Source organism: Ursus maritimus, unplaced genomic scaffold (assembly GCF_017311325.1).
Source record: "Ursus maritimus isolate PB19 unplaced genomic scaffold, ASM1731132v1 scaffold_13, whole genome shotgun sequence".
Taxonomy (NCBI): domain Eukaryota; kingdom Metazoa; phylum Chordata; class Mammalia; order Carnivora; family Ursidae; genus Ursus; species Ursus maritimus.
Window position 1 is genome coordinate 22,298,803 of NW_024423675.1, and position 14,709 is coordinate 22,313,511.

General features: G+C 44.3%; 1 protein-coding gene across 5 annotated transcripts in view; it reads right to left on the reverse strand.

The window, feature by feature from the left end:
* Positions 1 to 14,709, reverse strand: part of FYN (FYN proto-oncogene, Src family tyrosine kinase) — a 205,406-nt gene that overhangs the window by 51,725 nt on the left and 138,972 nt on the right. For 4 of the 5 annotated variants that reach the window (XM_040627654.1, XM_040627653.1, XM_040627650.1 and 1 more), the window contains 2 exons: positions 3,674 to 3,931; positions 133 to 229 (listed from right to left, as the gene is read on the reverse strand). In XM_040627654.1, coding sequence (XP_040483588.1) covers positions 133 to 229; positions 3,674 to 3,920 — 344 coding nt within the window. In that variant the 5' untranslated portion in view covers positions 3,921 to 3,931. Of the gene's footprint in view, positions 1 to 132; positions 230 to 3,673; positions 3,932 to 8,533; positions 8,665 to 14,709 lie in introns of those variants that run through there. The other variant, XM_008706210.2, reaches the window with a different exon arrangement.

Genomic DNA, 14,709 nt, shown 5'->3' on the forward strand with positions numbered 1-14,709 from the left:
CTGCCACACATTAATGAACTTAGCAAGCGTTCCTCTAGCATTTCAGGCACCAAAAAGGCACAGGCTGGTAACACAAGTATTCTTTCTCAATCTGAAACACCTGCATACGTCCCCGTCCCTCTCCGAACTTACGAGCTGTTCAATATTTGGAATTTTTCTCCTTTGTGAAAACTCAGGTCATCTTCCGTCCGTGCTTCATAATCATAAAGGGCTACAAACAGGGTCACTCCTGACAAAACAAAATCAAAAGGGGAGAGATTATTACACAAGGGGAAATTAATTCCAAGAAATTACATCTTCACTAAAATCTCATTCTCAAAATCTACATCTAATCGGCACTGATAACATGGTGCGGTGATGTAATTAATGTGTGAAACCAGAGCTGCAGGGCTGAAGTTACTCCCTGGTCTTTGTAGGGGAAGCATGGTTTGATCTGACTAAAACCTAGAGTGGGAGGTGCACTTCTCTGTGTACTCCTCTGAACGAGTCCTCGGGAAGAGACAGATATCAATGTCACGTCCACAACCAAGGGGCAGCAGTGGTGTTACAGGTCAGATCTGCGGAGGCCTGCAGCAATTAAAGCTACAAATTCTCCTCCTCTCAGGAGCCCACGTTAGGTTCAGGGTAAAACATACCACTCTTCCCGTGACCTAACAGTAATGGAGAACGTAACAGGAAATTCCTTCTGCAGCCTGGGACTTGGAAGACCCTCTCCGTAAATGTTCACCCCAATTAGAGGATGTCTTGCTCTTGGCATCTGCAGTTGCTCTGGGGACTCCCTTTCTCCTACCACAAATTTGCCTATCCTTGCATTGATTTGTAGTACTTACTCCTCCTCGCACCCACCGTATGTCTTCTCATCTGGTGGACTCCCCACAGAGGCCTTCCTGCTTTCACAAGTCTGCTGTTAACAACAGAAAATCTCCAGCATCCCATTTGGCTTGGGACCGCCTTCTTATAGTAGGTAGAATTCTAAGATAGTTCTCAATGATTCCCACCTCCTGGTATTAATGCTGTTGTGTAATCCCCCTCCCCCGAGTGTGGGCGAACCTAGTGACTTGCTTCTAACCAACAGGGCATGGCAAAGGTGATGGAATGTCCCATAAGTGATCAGGCTTCAAAAGATTGCGACTTCTGTCTTCCCAGCGGATTCTCTGTATTGCCACTTCGGCTTGAACACTTTGATGAAGCGAGCTGCCATGTTGGAAAGACACACGGCAAAGAACTGAGGGTGACCTCTGGCCAGCAGCTAATGAGGAACTGAGTCCTGCCAGCACCACACAAGCTTGGCAGCAGATCCTTCTCAGTTGGGCTGTGAGGTGACTGCAGCCCGGCCAACACACCTTGATTGCAGCTGGTGAGAGGTTCTGAAATAGGGGACCCAGTTAAGTCATTCCTGATTTCTGACCCCCAGGAGCTGTGAGATCATAAATACGTATCGTTTAAAGCTGCTAAGTTTGCAGTAATATGTTATGCAGCAATTGTTAACTAATACATTCCATTTCTCTGCTGTCTGGCTCCTCATTTTGATCTTGGCACACTTCAAAGTGTCTGATGCGGCCTAAAGAATGCACACCATGGATTCCCCTCTTTACCAAGCTACCATTTTGCTGTGTCAGTGGTTCCGAGGGAGCAGATGGGCCTGTGCAACTATCCAAAAGACAGAGAAGGAGGTGGGTCTTGCTCTTCCAACCCATCCCTAGTGGGACTTCCTGTAGGAGAACTGGCATTCAGGAAGTCTGACCATGCAAAGCAGCAGGGCTCACTTGGCAACTTTAAATTTCTTTGAAAGGTTGGAGAGGAGACTGCCTTAAAACGAAGTGGAGGCCTGTAAGGTCATGCTTATTCTCACTGAACACTCTAGTAACAGATTCCTTTTGTTACATAATTTGAAAACAAACCCAAGCTCCACTGTGTGGAAGACAAGGCACATAAGGACCGTCACCTCCAATCTCCCACTCTCTCCCTGCAACGGGGCCGGCAAGTTCTCACTGGGTTTTTTATCTTCTAAGGATGGAGGGGGGAGTCAAAGGAGGTCACAGGGGCACACAGACACTGTTCTGGGCCTTAAAGCACTAAAAGCAGTGGTGGGGAGACAGACATGCACATGTAACAAAGCCAGATAATACAAGGCACAGAGATCTGCCAATATTTGGGAGTATTATGTTTCAACTTCCAAATTTTAAAAGGGACCAGGTGGCCTCTTATACTAAGATTATCACTGACTACAGTATAGACTCCCATGTTCAAGGCAAGTATCCCTTTCTAGTGACTTTATGAATGATACCTGCAGACACAGGGATTCATATCCAGCATTCGTGAATGAATGAACAAGGTCAATGTCCGCGTCAGCAGAATTCAGTCTGGTTGGCAAAGAACTCAGCAGGCACAGCAAGTGTGTGCTGGAGCATTTTTGGCTCTTTTTTCCCCTCCTGCATCCTCAGAGACAGATTTCCATAGTATGTCTCTTTCCTTCCTCCCTCCATTCCAGGTGCCTTCCAGCAAGGTAGGAAAGATTAGCAAGTGTACTAACATTCATTCCCTCATGCGAGGTCTACTTTAAAGAGAAAACTGGATCCACTACAACACAATGGTACAATGCCCAAAGCTCTGGGTCAGGTCCCCTGGATAGAACTACACTGCCTTGTTGCATGCCAACTCCCCAGGTAAAAAGGCACAGTGGGTCCTTATGTAAGACATCTGCTCCCAGATGAGCCAAGAGCATAATGGCTCTTTGTATATTTCTTTAAACTTTTCTAATAAACAAAATGCTTTTGGAACAAATAATGTCAAATATCTAGTTACCATGATTCACATGCTGGGAGATGATTTGGAAGGCTAAGGATGCATGAGATAACTTACAAATATTTTGCAAAACATATGTCTGAGAATGTATGCCAGATATTTTATGAAGTATTAGCTAAGTCAGCAAATGTACATGGCAGTAAAACAGAGCCTCGTGGTGCAAAAGAGAAGGAAACTTAAAGAAAAAAAATGGGAAGGATTCCTTAAGGATACATAAGATTTGATTTTAAAATACATGAGATACATGCGTGATACACCTGAGGGTTGATGAACTCCATCATATGGAAGATGACGGGAAGATCAGAAAGAGAATCAGTGAAGATGAATGGCCAAAAAGGGATCCTGCCAAATGTCCCCACTGGCTGGGAGGTGACAGGCAGGCTGACGATTAGCAAGATGAGGGACGAGGTGCTACCCCCTGCAAAGCGGCTCTTAACTGGGGGATGGGAGGAAAGTGCGCTGATGTCTAGAGAGCTCAAAACAGACATTCTCAGATCCAGTCCTGGAGCTTCTGATTCAAAAGATCTGGGATGGGACTCAGGGTTTTGGAAAAGCTGCTAGTTATTCTGAGTCAGCCAGCCAAGGCTGAGACCACTGATTGGCCTGGAGCCCTTAGCAGAAGCTGTATCTCTGAACCCATGCAGAACCTCACAGAGCAGCAACTTGGGGTCACCTTGTACCATGGTAGCCAGCATTGCATTTGTCCACCAAGCCCTGTTTTTTTTTTTTTTTTTTTTAATAGCTCTTCTTCTGGCAGTGGCTAGACGGAGGCTGATGAAAAACTTAACGTTAAATCCTTAGTCAAAGGGAGCTGACTTGAACACAAATGTTCAATTGACAAAAGAATGAAGAGCACCCTAATTCTTACCCGTTCCTCCCCTGGTACGCAAGGTCCCGGTATGAGATGAAGAGTTCACACCTCCAAAGACAGTGAGTCCTTGGCCTCCGGCTGCGTGGAAGTTGTTGTAGTTTGGGATGGAGGTCACGCCGAAGCTGGGGTAGTGCTGCGGAGTGGGGTCTGTGCCATAGCGGTACCCGGAGCTCTGGTTCAGGCTGCCATCCCTCTCCTCCGTCAGTTTTGTTGCTTCTTTATCCTTACATTGCACACAGCCCATTATCTAAATTCCTGTGGAAAACAAAAGGGAGACACTTTTGGATGCTCCTTAGTTGCTGGATTAAAGGGGAATCATTTATAAGGCTCGCCCTTGGCTATTTCAGGCCTAAAAGGGACATGAGGAAAAGCAGTGGCTAGGTTGATGGTTAGAAGCAATCTCATGGCCCTTAACTTGACAATCACATTTGTTCCCCATCTTCTCTGGGTGACAGGAGCCACACAGAGTATGGTTACCGGCAGCAATGCCCTCAAATGAGGTCTGCACCCCTTAAAATCCTCGAACATCACACATCTGCTTAAAGATAGCCCAATAATACTTATGCTTTTCTTTAGTCATCTAAAAGAATAATGTATGCTCTAGAAAGTGAGTCCATGTGATATTAGAATAAAAACCTTCATTATGGCAAAAAAAAAAAAAAAAAATCTAAGCAAGAGGGTAGAGGAATGCTAGAAAAGCCAGAATACAGTCCCTGCACAGCTCACCATACTTCTTTTCTCACGGGTACCATTCTTTAGGCACACACCTGGTAAATCTTAAGCAGTAAGATGGTGATAAGTATCAAAATTAAAAAATAGTTGCTGGATGAAAAGTAAAATTAGGGACACCTGGATGGCTCAGTTGGTTAAGCGTCTAACTCTTGCTTTTGGATCAGGTCATGATCTCAGGGTTGTGAGATCGAGCCCCACTTTGAACTCTGGGCTGGGCGTGGAGACTGTTTAAATTCTCTGTCGCCCTCTCCCTCTGCCTCCCAAATAAAATAAAATAAAATAATAAAATAAAATAGGCAGAAACTAAGAGGTCTGGGTATATTTTCAGGATGTCATGATAGCCTACAGTAACAAAATCATTTTCAGCTGCTAATTAACTTTCCAAATTTCCATTAGCTTTTGACATCTTTCAAAAATATTAAAAAAAAAATCAATCTCATGTTCTGGAGTTAGTGGTAGATTAAAAACTCAGGTCATTGTCACCCCACCCTCTTCCAACCTACTTCTCCTGTGCTTATCTTAGAAATGCCACCATCAATGACTGACTTGCTCGAGTCAGAATCCTGAGAAGCAAACTTATTTGCTTCCTTTTTACTTCTCACTCTCCTCATCTCACAATCTACTATCCAAACACGCCAAACTTCTCAGTTTCTTAAAGGTTCAATTGTTTCTGCTTTCCTTTAGGCCTTGGAATGTGGCCTTGAACATTCTTTGTTCTGAGGGCAACATATCCTTCATGTTCCAGGTATGACACTGCTTCTTCGGAAAGCCTTCTCTGATCCCTGTACCCGCCTTCCAAGGCTGGGGTGATGCCCTTTCTAAGTGCTCCCATGGCGTCTTGATTTCTCCCATCATGGCACCTATTGCACCATATTAAAACACGGTTTGTCCACTTATCTCATTGCCCAGTGGACTGGGGGTTCCAGGAAAACAGGGCCCTGTCCACTTTTGTCATGGCTATAATGCCATTGCCTCGCACACAGCAGGTGCTCAATAAACAGCAATCAAACGAGTGAAGATTCTCTAGCCCAGTATGTTTCTCTTTCACCCTTTCTCTCTGTATCCAAGACCAACCCTTCTCTCAGAGACTTATATTAGAGTTGACTGCATTTTTTAATCTATTGGTATGTGTGAGAAATAAAGAGGATTCAGAAATACAAGGTGAAGTCGGTTAAATGATCATACTTCAGACTGTAAAACCCTGTCGGGTTGATGGGGCTAGACAGAACATGCAATAGATGCCCCTTCCAAAACTCTGAAAAGTGGCCCATATGGAACCAAAGGATCAAATAAGAAACACATGACATCATGTGTAATTACATGTGTTCACTGGGGAGGGCAAAGCTGGTACAGGAATGGAAGGGACTTGCAGTAGTGAGGAAGAATGAAGAACTAGTTTTTCTTAGTATCTTGCAATTCGAAGTGGGGAATGCCACATCAGACACAGAGACTCTGGCGGGGGAGACTGTTCTGAGCACTGCCTTTCTGGGGAAAGGGGACATGAAAGAAGCATCAGACTGTTCTAACGTCCTCTTACATTACACATTTCAATAAATACTTATGGAATTCAATGTCAGTTCCTGAGAATGGAAATATCTGGAAATGAGCCGCCTACTGCTTGAGCTGAGATCACCCAATCTGGAACACATTTATGTGTAAATCATTCAAGATTAATTTACAGTATACTGGGTCCAACACACTCTCTAACTTATGGTAGATGAATGCCATTTTAACAAATTTCCAATAGGAAATGCAAACTACGTCCAAGGCATGATTTATTGAAGGAATTTCATCATTTGTTGTTGCTATTGCTTCCTAAGATTGATAAATATCTGGCTCACTTTATATTAACTCCTTCATGGCAGAAAGTTGCTTTGAGCTCCCACAAAGGCCAGACAGAAGACAGGTCTTGTCCTAGGTGCTTTTTTCAGGGATTTCACTGATATACTGTAATTTGAAGATGGGAGATCTGAATCACAGTCTCACGTCATTTACGCAGGCGATTCTCGGCTGGGGTTGACTTTATTCCTCTCACCCCCATAAGGGACATAATAGGCAATGTCTGGAGACAGTTTAGGTTGCTACGTCTCAGGGATAAGAGGTACTACCGGTACCCAGTCGGTAGAGGCCAAGGATGCTACTAAACATTGTACAACGTAGGACGGCCTCCAACAGCAAAGAATTAACTGGCCCCAAATGTTAATAGCATCAAGGTTGAGAAATCCTGATTTATAGAGGAGAAAGAATTTATATCTATGTCTTCAAAACAGTATATAACAGTTGTTTCTCTTATGTCTGTGATCAACATGCAATTCACAATGCCTTTCTTAGGAGAACAGGCAGGCTGGGTAGAAGGACACGATTTTAAAAATTGATATGAAATGCTGATTCTTCCCTAGAGGCTTGTTCCTTGAGATAGAGAAAAGACTCTAAACCAATGAGAACTCTCATTACAAACTACTCTTTCAACTCCAACAAAACAAAACAAAAATGACACATCAGAAACCCACTGAAAACAGGACCTTATATCTTCTCAAACTAAGAAAAAACTCATCTTTCACAATCCACCAAGAAAAAGTATTACCACTGGAATGAACAACTAACACCGTATATATAACTATGAAATAATGAAAGGAAACAAACAGTAAGCTCCTTGAAGGCAGGGATTATTGTTTGGTTTTGTTTCAGTATCACATCCCGAGGGTCTAGAACAGTGCCGCACGCTATGGCAGCTCAATAAATATTTGTTAAACGGTTACAGTGCAAAAACGCAAAACTAGTCAAAATCATTTTGGAGAAAACAGTTCTCTTTTGTAGAAGGGACAGCTCTGCTACCACTTCACACATTTGCAGTTTAGAGTAAGAAATGTTTCTGCACAGGTCTTGTTTACTCTCTTCCCTTCGTTGACAAACATAAAGAAGCCGAAATAGATCAGTCAATGCAGGCTCAAGACATCACAAGTTAATCACGGTGAGAATATCTATGTAAGAACTTGTGGTTTTCTTCCTCCCACTTGGGGTGGTCAGACTAACCATTTCCTGAGAGAAGAGTCAGAAGCCGCTCTGTGAGCTGTACCCAACATGACTTCAGGCTCCTTGCCATGAGACAAACTTCTGAGCATTCGAGTTAAAATAAAAACATCCTTTATTAAATACAGTTCTGCAGTGTGGCACTTATGGCCAATGCTGTAGGTCCATTAGGAACATATAATGTACTAACATACTTGCCCAAGATCTGTGGGGCACTGGGAAACACTGAATAATGTCATTCCGAAAGTGGGACCTTGGAATTACTCTGACGAGTAAAGCCTACACCATGAACTCTTGGCCATTCTTCTCTCCATGTTGCTGTGCTTAGAGAAACTGCTGGACAAGCACTTTGACCAATAAGATCCTGTGACTGCGGTCCACGTGTTTGGATTATAGCCACGAAGACCCCCTATTCTTCAATCCTTTGGCAAAACCAAAGAGCTCTCTTTCTATTATGCAAGGAAAACCTGATTTACATAAGATTTCCTTAGCCCTGTGGATCCTGATGTGCCAACAGTGTTAAGCAACTCAGGGAAGAGTTGTCAGAGAGAGAATCTGAGGCCTGCCACACCCTGTTCCTGTGAGCATGGCAGACATCATCAACTGATCACAGCACCGTCTGCGGCTATGCCTTGTGCGGCCTTGGAATTCGTCTTCACATAAGCCCTCGGGCGATCCACTGAAGCGGGACATAAAAGATGGAATCTCTTCCCTACTCTGGGCCTAGGCTGCTTTGATCCAGAATGAGTCTGGCTGAACGTACATTCCCTCCAGGGATGCCACAGACTACGGCCGGCTGCAAGGTGCACATTAAACACAAATACAACAGATAAGCTCACATTTCCCTGTACGCCACTCAGTAAAGCAACACACGTACACTCAGGTTATAACACTGCAGGACTTCCGAGAAGAGTTCAGAGAACCAGGTACCAAAAAGGGGAAAAGGCCACTGGCAGTCTTCTGCAAAGGAAATTACCTTCTCTTGAGACACATAAACTTGCAGGCAGAGGAGGGATGGCAGGAGGAAGGAAGGTGAAAGTGACAACAAATAATTTTAATTTCAGCAGTGTGAGCACTTTTGTCTCAGAAACCAACCTAGGTGGGTGTGGAGAAGTGAGGCCCTGAGGCTTAAGTTGCCATCCTTGCTGCTGACAGCGCAGACTTGGAAGAGTGACAGGTCGAGCCACACTGGCCTGCACTCTGATGTGGCATGTTTCCTGCTGGTACCATTCACCATCCCTTTAGCTGGTCTCCACTTTACCTGGGTGAAAATCATAATAAGAATAAAGGAACGAGGAAGGGAACCTAGAAACCAAACACAAGCAACTGAGATGGGGACAGTTGAAAAAGAATTTAAAGCTGAATTGTGGATGGACTGCATGGTCTCATACACTTCTCCGGGAACATGGCAAGAACTGGTAGTTTAACGAGCAACCACCCTTTTCTGGTCAACAGTAGTAACACGAGGCAAGAGGGTGAGATGTGGCAGAAACACATCAGAAATGACTTGACTTCTGGGTAGAACAGCCATGACAGTGGGTTCTTGATCCTTGTCAGACTGGAAACACCGACAAGAATCAACCTGAGGTATCTGCTACATTCCCCATCAAGAAAACAAGTCCCTTGAAAGTCTAGGGAAGGCTTGCTTTAGTTTTCACCACGTAAATGCTGGAAGCAAGACGTTCAGTGACAGAAGAGTGCCACGTTGGTAGCAATAGCAACTGGGACACAGAACCTGTCACCCAAATTTCCCAGCACTTTCAATCCTTTATGATGGGGTTTTCCTCTTTGTAGGACATTGGGTCCTGACACCCCACAAGACAGTAGTGGTGGTGCTGTCCTGTGGGGATACCCAGGACAGAAGGGCCAGTGCTGCCCGGGGAGGTTGGAGAGAAAGCAGGACCATTTGGACCGTCTTGGAAGCACAGACACTCCCAAAGGTCCCAAGGCAGGGAAAAGCTCACAGCTGGGATGGGATGTTGGGTGTGTAAATACTCGAGGCCCGAACCACAGTACTGGTATGGGGTCCAGCCAGTAGTCCCAGACTGGCTATAAAAAAAGAATACACAGGACTCTGCTTCTTTGCTGCCAAATGGAAGGAAGGACTGAAAGTCTGTGCCTTGCTGAAAAGTGGCATGGTCGACATAATTCCAAGATATGCCCCAGATTCCTGCCCTTGGTGTTATAAACCCCATACCATCCCTAGGACTCATGACTGATGGGAAGATCACTCCCTCCATTAGGCTATTTTATTTGGCATGGTTGACTTTAACAAAGAGAAATTATCCCAGGTGGACTTGACCTCACCAACTGAGCCTTTGAAAAGGACCGGGCATTCCAGGGGACGGATGTTCTCCACTGCTGGCTTGGCAGATAGAGGGGGCTATATGGCCAGAAGTGTGGGTGGCCTTTAGGAACTGAGCATAGCCCCCAGCTGGCAGAAAGCAAAGAAATGGGGACCTCCATCCTACAACCACAAGGACCTGAAGTGGGCCAAGAACCTGAATATGGATTCTTCCCTGGTCAAGGCTTCAGATGAGAATGCTGTTGGCCAACGCAGCCTTGGGAGCAGAGAGGTCAGCCCCACCATGCCCAGATGCTCAGAACTGTGAGCTCAGAAACAGGGGCTGTTGAAGCTGCTACGTTTGTAGTCATTTGTTACACAGGAGGAGACAACGAATACCTCTTTTCGTGGAATGGGCACCGCTGAGGTGAAGGCTCCAATCTTGGTAGCGATGAGGAGTATTAGACGAGGGCTCACTACAAGCTGGGCGCTATGCTATGTACTGGAACGTCCTATGTCACTCGATTCTCAGGACAGTCCTCAGACAGAAGTGGTATGCTTTCCCCTCATTTGACAAGAGAGGAGCAGGGAGGTTTGAGACTTTGTGCACAGCCCCGTCAGGGGTGGAGATGGGATGTGAAGCCAGACAGACTGATTCCATGGCTGGCACATGGAGCCTGTAGACGTTGGACTCCTGGCCAGTACACACAGGGGTGTGGGTGTGTGGCCGGAGGAGGGGGCGAGGGGCCTGTGGGGTGGCCCCCTGTTCCCCAGAGCCCTGCTTCACGTGCATGACCAATGGGGGCCCTGACATTGGGGGCTGGGCCTCACTGCCCCACCTGCACACCCTGCCCCAAGACTGTGGGCTCTGTAAGGGGGCTGGAACCACGCCAGGCGTGGTGAGTCGCCGGCTTCCTTCATGTAGTGTAGGGTGTAACGAGCGTCTGAGCCTATGACACTGCAGCTCCCCTTAGTCTCCTGGCATTTCCTAGACGTGGTGAATGTCGCATAGCCACCACAAAGGAGGGCTTCCTTGGGATAAGCGAGCTTGCCTACTGCATTTAAAACACGATTTGCCTCACAGGCAAAACTCTGTGGAACATATTTACTGTATAAGCTGAGCATAAGCAATGCCTCCTCCGAGCACAAAATAACAGATTTCTACTCTTGGTGGAGTCCCATGAGGGAGAGCAACCCCCCGCCCTGCAAGCAATAAGATGTCACATCTTTGAGGTGAAAAGACTGATGCAGACACAGGAACATATATAGTGCGGACGCTAGCCACATGCAATAGTGGGAGAACGGAGCCTATTTAAGAACCAAGTCAAAGCTTTGCTTTGGAAATAACAAGAGGTGCTGTTGGATGATCATTTGTGCGTGACTCTGCAAGGGCCTCTGGAGGGTGAGGAGGAAGGATCTTGTTCTGTACCGCACAGCAAAGGAACTGAACTCATAGAAATTACTCCCACAAATGTCACACCACTTTAAGAAAAAAACCACATTCCTGGCACCTAGAAGATTTTTTGGCTCTCCCCACCCCTGGTTTGTCTTGTCAAATGACCCCTCACGCCAAGAAGCAGTGGCTCACTCCCTGCGGCATGTTCTCCCTTCCCTTCTCTAAAACCTTCCATTCCCCAATGCCCGGGGAGTCAAAAGTACTTAATAAAAAAAGAAATGGAAGCATTAGACCCCGATGGTGAGATTTAACACTGCAGTCTACGAAGAGCTGGAACCATCCCCAAACCCAAATGGCCAAATGAGGTTTTAACACCAAACCATGGAAAGGCTCCAAAAGGAGGGAAGAACATTTTCTTACACTCACTTCACTTCGGATCTCAGGGTTAAGACAAGAGGGAAATGGTGATAAAAAATAAGGATATGTTTTAACTATCTATGCCAAAGGGTTCAGAAAGAATTAGAGCACAGATTATAAAGTTTTTCAGGCTTCTCCCACCCCTTTTAGGAGTAAAAAAAAGTTCCTTTGTGGTTACTAGTTTAAACTTTTATCTTATTTTTATTGATATATAATTCACATACCACAAAATTCATCCTCTTAAAGTATACAGTTCAGTAGTTTAAAATATATTTTTAATACATATACATACTACATATATATAAATACAGTATGTATATGTAATACATATATTTAACATACAAAGGAACCATTGTCACTATCTAATCCTAGGACATTTTCATTACCTCCAGAAGGAACCTGTATTCATTCAGCAGTTACTCTTCATTCCCTTCTCAGCCTCACCCCTGACAACCAGTGGTTTTATGTCTTTATGGATTTGCCTATTTGGACATTTCATATGAATGCAATCACAGGACATGTGGCCTTTTGTGACTGGCTTCTTTCACTTGGCACATGGTTTTCAAGGTTCATTCATTTTGTAGCATGAATCAGTACTTCATTACTTTTTATGGCTGAAAATATTCCGTTGTACGGATTCACCACTTGGTTACCAATCATCAGTTGATCGACATTTGGACTGTTGCCACTTCCTGGCTGTATGAATAATGAGGCTATGAACGTTCACGCATACGCTTTTGTGTGGACATATGCTTTCAATTCTCTTGGCTTCATATTTTAATATGTAAGGAATTTATATAGATTAAAAAAACCCTAAGATTAGGTAAATGGGAAAGCTTGTTAATTGGCAATTCAAAGAAAGGAAAAAGGACTTGTGCAACTTATGGGAAAATGTTACCTTCAGTAGTAATCAAAGAAACACAATGTAGATTTATGAGAGACTTTCACCTCTCAATTAACAAAATTTCAAAAGGAAGTCTGCCCAATACTGACAGAGGTCCCCTGAAATACCTACTTTCATATACTGCTGATAGAAGACCAGGAATTAGTGTATAATCTTTTCATAAACCAATTTGACAATATTATATATTAAAAAAACCCTTAAAAATGGGCCTGTTCTTTGTGAATCTGTACTAAAAAGACATTTTTTGAAAAATGACACATGAAGAGGTCCTATGATATGTTAAAATTTGAAAGTTAGAAAACTTGCTAATTGTTTAATGAGAAGATGATGGCCAAGTAAATGGTAAGGTATGCCCATCGCGTAAAGTAAAACAGAAATTAAAACTTATGTTTAAAGAAAATTATCAGTAATGCAGAAAAGTGCTCATATTATATTCAGAAGGATCACATAATTGTGACTATACGACAAATGCCTAAAAAACTGTTTGGAAGGAAGGAAACCAAGTTGTTTGCTGGTGGTGTGTGAGGGAATAACACTATGGGTGACTGTTGTTTCTTCTGTTTTTTTTCCTTCAGATTTTCTATACTGAGAAAGCACAATTTTTATGAGAATAAATCATTTTTTTAAATAGGAAAGATCCCTTTAGTTTTATCAGTTACCAGATTTAATTTGAATATAAATTTTGTCAGTTACTGATTTAATTTGTATCAAAGTATATAACCACACATTGATGAAGTATGCTTTGTGAACTGAAAAATTAAGAGAAGGAAAGAGAGTAACTGATTCTGAAAATTGAGAGGGAGGAAGAGTGACTGATTCTAAACTCTGTTAAGAAGCAACCTCTCCTCCTGGCAGGTTGGAAAGGTAAAAGGTACTGAAGGACAGAGAGATTTTTCCTTTTATTCTTTTTAATTAATTTATTTGAGAGAAAGAGAGAGAGAATCCTCAGGCAGACTCCCCACTGAGGGTGGTGCCTGATGCCGGGCCTGATCCCAGGACCCTGAGATCATGACCTCAGCCGAAATAAAGAGTTGGCTGCTTAAGTGACTGAGCCACCCAGGTACCCCTAGGGCAGAGGGTTTCTGGGTGAGTCTTTATAACATCTGTGCTGGGAAAGTGGGCAGTGAGAGAGCAGTGCTGGGAGGGGTGGTGAAAGCACCCAGATGGGTGGCCACAAAAATCTAATTAAGGGCACAGAATAAGCAAGGCCATAGCACACAACCAACTCAGAGGACCATGTAGGTGGCAAGTGGCAGAATGTGGGATACCAGAACCAAAAGCTGGGTGGCTGGATTAGTGGGTTCTTGAGAACCTTCAGGTCCCAAACTCCTAGGTACCTGGGGAAACGCAATAAAATCAGAATGATGAGACTCTGAACAATGCTGGAATATAACCGAGGAGTTCTGGTTATTAAGGTATCTGCAAGATCTCTCGGTGAGCGAGGGCCTGAAGACCACACACACTGGCATGGCTCTAAGGAGGAGGGGAGAATGAAGCAAAACACTTTTGTTCTTTGGATGCTTGCTGTTGATGGAGACAAGGGGACTTGCTCAGGGCACCAGGAAGAAAAATTCTATGCTTTTTTCTCACTTTTCCTCTTGTTGCCCTCAGCCTTTCCTGTTCGGACATTCAGCCTGGCATTTTGATGATTTGACTTTTGACTTTGCCTAGAACTCCCCAGTCCTTAGAATCTGGCGCATTCCAAGCAGGGCACAGATAGTAACCGACACTGGTTTATGCAACCTGAAATTTTTCAGAAACATAAAAGATTCAACAAAGATACTTCTTCCTAATGTTGATATTTGGTCAAACATCTTTCTACTCTCCTTGGCCCTGTTATATAAAAAAACCAGAGGAAAACAAAAATAAAAATGTAGGCTTCCTTTCATGAACTGGCAAAAGGAAACAGGAGAGTCAGTGTCACATGTGGGCCACAGTGGTAGAGACCGGCTTTCTGGGCTGAACTGGCCGAGGGCCCAAGGGTCGGGGTGTCACCTGGCGGAGCCACAAGAAAGCACGTTAGCAGCGAGCAGCTGTGTGAACAGCGTCATCAGTGCCCCCGGCCCGCCAGCGCTGAGGCAGTTCACTCTCCAAGGCCAAACAAAAACCCTCGCTGCCAATCTCTCTGGTCTCCGCGGAGGTTCCTTGCCCGATGATTCTCCAAATGGGGCCTCATCCTTTCAGAAAACAGTGAATTCTTTTTCCCTTTAATTCATCAGTTCCAGTCAACAAGATCTACTCCTTTAAAGAAACAGAATGGACTCTGAATA